The sequence below is a fragment of the Apium graveolens genome, chromosome 9, assembly GCF_009905375.1.
Source record: "Apium graveolens cultivar Ventura chromosome 9, ASM990537v1, whole genome shotgun sequence".
NCBI classification, from domain to species: domain Eukaryota; kingdom Viridiplantae; phylum Streptophyta; class Magnoliopsida; order Apiales; family Apiaceae; genus Apium; species Apium graveolens.
Genome location: NC_133655.1, coordinates 253690271 through 253700954, shown reverse-complemented (window position 1 = coordinate 253700954; position 10684 = coordinate 253690271). Strand labels below are relative to the sequence as shown.

At 32.0% G+C, this 10684-nt stretch overlaps 1 protein-coding gene across 2 annotated transcripts; it reads left to right on the top strand.

Annotated features, from left to right (window-relative positions):
* Positions 1-697: 697 nt before the first annotated feature.
* Positions 698-5732, top strand: LOC141684613 (uncharacterized). 2 transcript variants are annotated; one of them, XM_074489667.1, is made up of 9 exons: positions 698-847; positions 1631-1870; positions 2051-2250; positions 2388-2738; positions 2836-3036; positions 3210-3280; positions 3991-4127; positions 4880-5216; positions 5440-5732. In XM_074489667.1, exons 1-8 carry the CDS (start codon positions 823-825, stop codon positions 5209-5211), a joined length of 1557 nt encoding a protein of 518 aa, XP_074345768.1. In that variant the 5' UTR covers positions 698-822; the 3' UTR covers positions 5212-5216; positions 5440-5732. The 2 variants fall into 2 exon arrangements, with proteins under 2 accessions (XP_074345768.1, XP_074345769.1); XM_074489668.1 differs by lacking the exon at positions 698-847 and adding an exon at positions 871-1149.
* Positions 5733-10684: the final 4952 nt, after the last annotated feature.

Genomic DNA, 10684 nt, shown 5'->3' with positions numbered 1-10684 from the left:
CCTATTTAATATAAAAATATTAAATATTTACCAAAATTAACTATGTAACCTCTACTTACATCTATACTATATTATTATAAGCAGAACACCCTATATTTGGTAGTCAGTTGCTCGGTACAGTTATTTGGTACGACAAATAACAACCGTCAGATCTAAAGTCAGAAAGATGAGAACCTTTAGATGCAATAATAAAATATTATTATATTAATATTTAAACTGCTTTCATGAATTCAGGGTTCTTCGAACCCCGTCAACCACTTATTATATTTAAACTTTTATATTCTTTATTTTAACAATTTCTACAGGTTCAGGGCTCGGGTCCTGTGAACAACATATTATATTATATTATTTATTTTCAGTCAAGTCTCAAATTATTATAAAATATATATTGTTATAATTTATTCTATTCTTTAATTTATTTTTCAACTATTGAAAATTATATTATTAAAAACTATCGATTGTTAAAAGCAATCAGTGCGATGCACCGTTTATAGGCTAATATCAATAAACCAAACACATATACTTTAGTTATCTTAGAACTTATAGTTGTAACTTTGTTACGGGGAAGTTTAAGTTTCCGTGTAATTATAAAAATCGACTAAACTAACGAGATCAAAGAGACCCGGCGGGTGCAAACTGAGAGCAGTAAAAAATTCACGAAATTAAATTATTATTCTTTTCTTTTTACCGAAGTATTTAAAATTCTTGTTTGTCGGCGATAAACTTTTAGTCCGGCCAGCACTAGCAGCGTCGCTGCTCCCACTCATTACATCAGTCTATACGCACACCAATTACTCACTGTAACTCTTTCTTCAATCTACTATGAAGCGCTTCTTATCCTCTATCGGTACTATTTACAGCCCCCCCTCTCCCCCTCTCTCTCTAGCTCTCTCTCTCTCTCTCACCCTCCCTCCCTCTCTCTAATTGATTGCTTCTGTTTTTTATATCGTATTGTTAATTATGTGCTACTTAAGTGTGCAATTTAATATAATTGATGAATATTTCTTTTTGTTTTGTATGTATTGTTAAATATATGATCGTATTGGGACATTCATCTAACATCTTAAGGTTTAAGGTTTTAGATGAGCTATTACTCAACATGGTACCAGACAATATTGTATCAGAGCTTAGGCTAGCGGGAGAACTAAGGTTCGATTCCCAGACACCCCCAACATTCTCACAATTTAATGTGGATACTAAAGTCAATTAATGTCCCAAAGATGGACCCAGTGTTAGGGGAGTGTTAAATATATGATCCTATTGGGGCCTTTCGAATATTTTAATTAGGATATTGAAATTGGAACAGTGTTAAGTGGGAAGAATTGTAATTTACAAACAATGCTGTAACAATTTAAATACTTATTGCGTGTTCTTGATTGACGTTGTTGTTGGTTTAATTACAAGCTCAATAAGCCTTCAATACAAAGATCATCTGCATTACCGAGACTCGTGATTTGTAGTATCGTGTTTGCTAATTACCAAACCAGCTAATCTGACTAACAGATGATTGCTATTGGATATAAACTGGCTTGACATTTTAGTTAACACCAAAAAGAAACTTATTTTATCTGTATTTACGGCGAATTCGTGAATGGCTTACAAAGTTTATGTTTTTGTTTTGTTTGTGCAGATTTTAGGTTAAACTCTTTAAGTAAATGTGAGTTGTGTAGGAGGAGTGTATATAATATTATTACTCGATATCAGTCACAAGGCTCCAATATTGAGAAGACAAAAGCTTTTGGTTCTGATGAGGGAAAAAATGTAGCTAAAGTGGAGAAGAAAACGGACTCTGAATGGAACTTGGAACTTGATTGGTTTACTAAGACACTAGAACCAGCTTTACAAATGTTGAAGCGGGCTCTGCCAGCAGGTCTGTTTGTCCTTTTTTCTTGTTACAAAATCAGTTCTTTGCACATTTCAATGGTAGCTTTGCTGTTGTAATATTGGCAACAAAGTGTCTGTGTGGATCTGGTGTTATCATATATATATATATATGTATTTGTTTTTTAGTTGCTAGAGATTATAGAGGCTGATACGGTACACTTTGCAGGAAATGTTTTTGAAAACAAACCTCCGCCAAGTAGTAGAACCGTTTCAGAGATTATCTCAAGCATTCAAAGAAGTAAGATTGGAGTGCAGGATTGGTGTTTAAGTGATCTTACGCTAGGTTTATATCTTTTATACCTCCGCCAAGCATCCACAGAGCCATTCCAGGAAGTCAAGGGTGTGCAGATTTCATGTGATTCAACTGTAATTACCAACATCCTTGATCAAAATTTACAGCTCCCAACCCTAAATTTTCACCTTTTGCGTCTTTGAAGGATCTTTTGACGTCATCTTGTCTCTAATTCTTTAAATGGTTGTGTTTTAATTATATTTTTTTCTAGGTTGAGGATCTTATATATCACACTGAACTTGCAAAAGGGACCTATAAGGACAGTGTTGCAGCCATTGCAAAAAACAGCATGCTTCGTGAAAGCAATATACTGAAATTTGTCAAAAACTCGAGTGTTTTGAGGCCAGGATATTACATTGGCGTTGACATGCGTAAAAAACTTGTGATCCTTGGAATTCGTGGTACTCACGCAGTCCAAGATTTAATTACTGACGTAGTGTCTTCAAGCCATGAAGAAGTTTTATCAGAAGGATTTTCAACCCATTTTGGCTCAGCTGAAGCGGCTGGTTGGTTTCTAAGTCACGAGCTGGGAACTATTAATAATTGCCTTGAACATCATCAGGTGGTGAAGTTTTTGATTTAGGTGTTTTATCTAATTTACCGCTCTTCATTTTGAACATGTATTTGTTTATCAGAGCAGCAGACTAATCCATTAACAGGGATTTAGGTTAAGGCTAGTTGGTCATTCACTTGGAGGGGCTACAGCCTCGTTATTAGCAATAATGATGCGTCAAAAATCAAGCAAGCAGCTGGGGTTCAGCCCTGACATTATATCAGCCGTTGGATATGGCACTCCACCTTGTGTCTCCAGAGAAATTGCAGATGGATGTTCTGATTATGTTAGAAATGTTGTAATGCAGGTTGGTATATCATCAAGTCGTGGGTAGAACGAATAACTAACATTTTTAGGATATTCTATAAAATTAAGTTCATTTTCATATATTTTCCACTGATTTTATCCTTCACTTTTTATCTTCTCTTGTGAGCAAGTTATAACGTGGACCTTGTAACTTCAATATTCTCTTATATGCAGGATGATATTATTCCAAGATTAAGTGTAGCTTCTCTAACAAGGCTGAGAAATGAAATTCTTCAGACAGATTGGTAAGAATATCACCTTGTGTGTGTGTGTGTTCTAATTCCTCCAATACACAAAAAGAGTATCAGTTGTTCTAAATTGTGTTTGATAAAAGTTTTTTTGTTAGTATAAGATAAGATAACATCCTGACATATGACAGCATGTTTTTATATTCTTAGGGGTGTAAACATGTAGTGTAAAGTTTTTACCATGTATGACTATAAATATTCAACTTTAGTCTGTAGTGGATGGTGTATATATTCCAGTAATAATTAATAGAAAATTTGTTAGTTGTCATAATTTTGAAGTCAGAAAACCCAAGGTCCTGTTGCACGTGGTTCAGGCATATGTTATAAGTTATATATAAAGAATGTCATTGCCACCAGGCAAAGCACAGGGATTTTGATTCGCTGTTCTAGAATCTAGTCCTCTATGAGTGGCAGAATCTTTGCTCCAACCTTAGTTGGCACAAGTTACTTTCGACAAATCTTTTGTTTGAAACATGAAATTTATTTAACATCCTGCTTTTAGGTATCCTTTCAAAATGTCCTTTTACCTGGCATTATATTGATGTAATATAGATTACTTTGACATGTTTAAAACTTTTAGCTACTCTACATGTGTTGGGGACCTTATTTTCTTTTCTTTCGAGTTTTTCTCTTGAATTACTCCTGGGGTTTCCTATCAACCTAGATTTCCACTGAGTTTGATTCACCTTGTTTGTTTTTTTGAACAGGATGGGTGTTCTTGAAAAGGAAGAGTGGCGAGGTGTTACTGATTTGGTTACAAATGCAAAGCAAGTCGTATCTTCTGTTCAAGATGTTGCACGAAAACTTGCAGATTATGCTAAGTTGAGTAATTCAAAGTTTTTGGGTGAGTCCTGTCTTCTCACTAGTTCACTTGGTCCCTAGTAATTTTTTGTTGAGGGCTGATCTCTGTACATGTTAATTGGTACTATGTCTTTATAGTACAGTACCAACTATCAAATGACGTTTTAATAAGTTCCTTTTCCTTTTGGTTCATAGACTAGTGAATGCATGATATACTGCAAAATATCGGAACACTCTTCTTTTATTGTCATCTTTGTTACTCTGACTTGGGTTCAGATTGTTGGACACATATCAGTCAGAGTGTCAGACTGGAAAAATCTGAAACTTGGGGACTCTGGGTACTGTCCTATTTTGGACACGGGTACGGGTACAGGACACGGCATAATATATTAATAAACAAGTGATGTAAGTAAGACATTTTAACAAAATGTAACATCATATTAAACATGATTTTGTAAAGGACTTTGCAAATTAAGCGTCTTCACTTGCGTCTTTCTCATTCTTGCTTCTTTCGTTCTTCTCACATAAAATTCAGAATCACACATACTATGGAGTATATTACTGGTTAGTGTGACCCTCGGTAAATTTACCAAAGAACATTTATATTATGTAAATGTAGATTATTCTTACCAGTGTCATATGATTCATCTAAGAATGTTACAAATCTTGCTACATACTTGTAACAATGACAAGTTAAACATTCTGTTGCTGTAAGTTGCTGGGCTTCTCACGGTACGTATATCTAGAATTACCAAGTTTACAATTTATATTTCTTTCTGCTTGTATTGGAAACAGAGATTCCTGCTAAAAAGGACTCACTTGGACTTCCCAGTGGCTCGCCAACTACAGTATCAGAAGGAATAGTCCTTGTTCCTAAGAAGGAAGATAATAGTAAAGTACCTGAGTTGTTTGTACCAGGTACTGTCTACTGCGTAAGAAGGCATGTTGACACAGAAACTGGATCCATCCATGGAAAAGCGGCGGATTACTTCACACTTTGGAAAAGACATCCAGGTGAACATTTTCAGAAGATTCTACTGTCGAGCAACATACTATCAGACCACAAGTGTGACAACCATTACTATGCTTTAAGGGATGTACTTAAAGGATTGCCCGGATCTAAATGATGAAGGTACACTTTAAATGAAGTATGAATTAAGATTTTTCGCTAAATTTGTGAAAATATGCTGTCCTTCCAGTTTTATCTTTTCGCTAAATCGGATTGTCTTTTTATTTGAAGTCTTACCGGAGGGAGCGTCTTTTCTTTGTTATTTTGAATCTTATTCTGATATTACTCTCTAAGCTATTGGTTCCAATCATTTCTATGAAATTCATTTCCGTTAATTCTCCTACAGTCCTACTGGCAGGAGCAGGCTGTAAATTGGTTTTTGCTGTTCATTAAACGGCGGTTGAGCCCGCATTGGTGTTTTCTGTACGTAAACTTCTACTTGATGCAAGCGGACTATGTATAGGATGCCAAAGTGTATACCATGTCTTCCCTCGATTTGTATATGTAATGCGCTTCTTAATTTGTTTCTCTTTAAGAAGATCCATTTGTTATTTTTTAGTCAGGTTGTATTTTTATTTGAACTAAGAATTTTTAAGTTAAAATAGCTGGTCAATACAATGGAGATTAGAAATTATATAATTTTGCTAATTAATTGCACACGCACACATCAGAAATTACACGGTTTATTATGTTAAAGTAGCACAATTATATTTATGTCTGGTTGCCATTAAAACAGTTATCTACATAAAGGTTTTTGCTACATATGTGTATGTGGCTAATAAAATATATACAAAGGAGGGTAATAATATTACTAATTTCAGATTTTTTACTACCTGTTAATTAATGTCTGCAAAGTGCAGACAGGTGAAGAAAAATCAGAGTTAGATGGAGCTCTCACGTGTTGTATTGCTGAATCACATACTGTTCTTCGACCATGAATTTCGAGTTAATAGAATATGAAGAAATGAGAAAAGTTTGAAACAGAAAATGTTAAATTCTTTTCACCAAGTTGTGCTTCCGAATTTCTTCACTAGATAAGAAAAAAAGATTGTATTAACTTAGTTATAATGTTAGATTATCTTGAAAAGTTCGATGATATCTAATACGGATTTTGTCTCAGATTTTCTACGAGTTTCTTATAAGATTTAGGTAAATTAATGTTACGAAAGTTCTTAATATCATTTTCCAAATATTGATATGTCACGTGTAACCGGAAATTTTTTAAATGATAACATGAGACTTGTCTGTATATTTAAGCTTAAAGAAATGAGACGGTAAATTCTCATTGCGCATCCTTCACTTGATGCATTTAGCGTCTCAACTCTCAAGCCTGGAACAAAATGAGGGAGAGGGGGACCTTAATGTTTGGTGTCAAACGTTTGAGTGTTATTACGAATCGTAATCAACTAACACTCCTCCATGTTTGATTTGACAGCCTCATTTTGTCGTAATTCCATATCTAAGTACATATTTAATCATGGTCATTCTCATCCCCTATATCAAGGTTTGGACTGAAGACTGGCTACCTGTTCAAACTACAACCCTCATTATATTATATACATATACATGTTCATTATCTTAATCAATCAGGAACTCTCCCTTTTCCAGATCTACACAACATCTTCTGCGGCGATTCTTGAAAACGAAGCTTTACGTTAATCTTTCATCAATTATGTTATTAATTAAAGCGCTCATCCCTGTCATCACGAAACTCTAGATTTCATTTCTAAAGTTCGAAACTTGTTCATGATACTATCTCATTATTATTTAAACATCCCCATATATTCGACTGTGTTATATGTTAAAATTATTGTTACCCTATAATCTTGTAACTAGCTTTATTAGCCGTGAAAGGCACGGGCTAACTTTATTTATAAAAAAATGTTATTTTTTATGTATTTTTACGATATTTACGTATTGTTTCATACCATATTATGTGTTTTATGTTAAAAGGACTATTGTGATGACGAATATCCTTAAATTTATATTGTGTCGCGAATGTAAAGTTTTGAGTGCACTCTTATCATTAAAAATAATGATTTTCTATCAAGTCTCAATGATTTTTTCAACCGGAGATACCAAAAATATTATAATGATTAGGTGTCATGTTTATCAAAATATGGGGGTAAAATAGTAAATTTTTTTGCACGGTCGAACTTGAACTTTAAATTACTCGACTCATAAGTTTCACGAGTCTTATCGAACCGATATTATTTTTAATAGAAATATATTTTTATCTAAATATTTAATAATTTATATATTTATTAAAATCGAACTCGAGTATAACCTATCATATTTCGAGTTTTTATCAATATTTGGTGAAATTGATTCAAGTTTTCGAGCCGAACTTGAGGCTACAGGACTATTTACGACCCGAGTTTCATGCTTGATTTAAGATTCGGGTGAAACCGAACTCGTGCTCGAGCCCAGACATTTTTAATCGAGTTCAAGTCTGAAAGTTTTCGACTCGGCTTGGCTTGATTATACCCTTAATTGTTGTAAAGTTGGTATTTCGAAGTGAGTTAATTATCCAAGTCTCAATATTTAATAAACTATTATTAAATGGTAATATATTATCAATAAGTTAATAAGTTAATATGGTAACATAAAATCAACAAGTTATTTATTTAATATTTGTTAATTTTTTATAAATAAAAAAATTATTAAAATCACATGGTTGTACATGAGTATAAAGTTAGTATATTGTAGTGAGCTAATTACTCAAGTTTTAGAATATATACGTTTAGCAATCCAATATAAAGAAATAAATATATAACTCGGTATTTGATATTATCAAAATATAATCAAATGACACTCAAACTCATTCGATCGAAGTCACATAATTGAATATAGGTGTCACAGGTTCATGTCTACAAGTCAATAATATTTTTTCATATTTATTCAAATAAGGGCACAAAATATTAATTTCGAATTATATGTTTTCCCAAAAAAATTTGAACCTATCGAACTTTTTATGACCTGAATTTTGAGTTTGAAATTTAAAGTTCGGTTGAACTCGAGTTTGTGCTCGAACCCGAATATTTTTAGTCGAATACGAGCCTGACAGTTTTCGACTCGACTCACATTGATTATACCCTTAGTTGTTACACGAGTATAAAGTTAGTATCTCGATGTGAGTTAATTATCCGATTTTCGATAATTAATAAATTATTATTATATGGTAAGATATTATCAACAAGAAGTTATTTATTGAATGTATAAATTAAAAAAAAAAATTATAATTCCGTTGTTGCACATGAGTATACAGTTATTATATTGTAATCAACTAATTATCCAAGTTTTAGAATAATTATATTCTATATAAATATTAAATTATATAGGTTTAATCACCCAAAATAAAGAAAAAAGTATGTAACTCAATACTTGTCAATACTTGATTTAATCAAAATTTAACCAAATGAGCTTCTAGCTCAATTGGTTGAAGTCATATGTTTGTTATAAATGTAAAGTTAGCATATCGAAATGTGTTATTCAATCAAGTTTAAAATCATTATGGTTTATATAAATATTAAAATAAATATAAAATTTAATATAAGGCAAGACACCTGGTGTAAATAAATAAGTTCTAACTCAATACTTAATGTTATAAAAGTTTAACTAAAAGTGTCTCTAACTCAAGTGGTTGATATGTTTAATTTGCAAATAATTGGCATATGTTCGATTCACAACTATTTTTTATATTTATTAAAATATATGGGCAAAAGAATAATTTTGAATAAAATATTTCCCCAAAAATTTGATGCTGCAGATTATAAGGATAACAAATTTATATAAATATTAAAATAAATATAAAACTTAATGAAATGTAAGACATCTCGTGTAAATAAATAAGTTTTAACTCAATATTTAATGTTATAAAAATTTAATCAAAAGTGTTTTTATTTCAAGTGGTTGATATTTTTAATTTATAAATAGTTGGCATAATTTCGATTTCTATCAATAACAATTATTTTTGATATTAGTTGATGTTGCACTATTATAAAAATAATAGATAGATGTATACAGTGACACCGACCGACCATGTTGAAAACCCCCTTCCCGGATGCTTTTTAACAATGCACAGTGAATATCTTTTTTCGTTTTAGCTACCACTAAAAACAAAGTGAAGCTGCATGAATATAAATGAAAAACATTAAACATAATCGATCAAGTTCTATTAAAAATTAATGTACGTAGGTTGTGATATGAGATTTAATATACATAAATCACCGATTAAATTTAAACAAATTATCGATTTAAATTTGATGATTTGGTTAAATGTGATGTGAAATGTGATGAATCAATGTATGTTTCTACCTCCATGAATATATATAATTTTATTAAAATAATATGTTTTTTGATATCACCATAATATTTAGATAATGTATTTTTATTCTCAATAAGGAAATAAATTCACTTAAGTACATTTTTTTTCTCGATCTCAAACTTATTATTTTAAAGAGGTTTAATGATATACATATCGTCAAAGTAAAATACTACTTTTTCTGTTCAGTTTAATTATACATAGTTTTCTTTTCAAAATGTCTCTCTCAATTGTTTGCATTCGAAAAATAGTAAAATTTTATAGTTTAAAGTTAACTATTATTCGCTCACATCGAAACATTTCTACCACTATACTTAGTTTATACATTAAATATTACACCACCTTAATCATTTTTCTTATTTTTCTCAACTAAATTATATTTTTTTAACCTCAGTGACACACCGCACATGTATACTAAGAAGGAGACGGAGAAAGTAACATGTTTAAGTTATAAACCTGTTATGCCTACTTTTGACATGTTACTAAACATGCCCAACGGAATTTGGATTGTAACCAAATTAGTAATGAGCTCAATCATGATGGAGTTATGAGCCCAATTAAGGATCATATAAAGTCTCACGAAAGAAATTCATCTAAATCAGGGCGCTCTTCCGACCCAGGGACAATGTAAAGGGGTTATTGTTATTAATATCGAGTCTATCTGGCGACCAATGTTCCTATATCAACAACTTGAAAACTCGCAGATAAAGCTCCTATGAGTACACAACGTCAATATTAAAGATTAGCGAGTCTAGTTCTTAAGTGGGTGCATCGTTATTACATAAAAATAAGGGCTCATAGCATAAATTCTTCTAGGAGAAGTCACATGAGTATGTTTATGGAGTTATAGTGTGTGCAAAGGTTCATAGGGATCGCATGTGTGAAGCCATAGATGCCCTCTGCCTATTCGTAAAATGAATTCACCTCATGCCATGACAGTTATGAGGCTAATTGGGCTCAAGCCATAGTAGACGGGTCTGAACTTTGATGATCAAACAAAATTGTTCTCCATCTAGAGATAATTTATTCTCTAAGAATAACGTGTGACTTTAATCACAATAAATAGAGTACGGAATCCTCTTATTTTAGGTTTAGAAAAAGTTCAGATAAAAGAGAATATGGTATTCAAGTAATTAATCAGCAAGACCGGTCACAATATTTATTCTATAACTTTCGTGTGCTTAACAAAATACCCATTTTTATTCGTGATTTCAGCAACCTGCAAAATTGTTGTTATACCAAATACTTCCTCTAACAAAACCTTAAT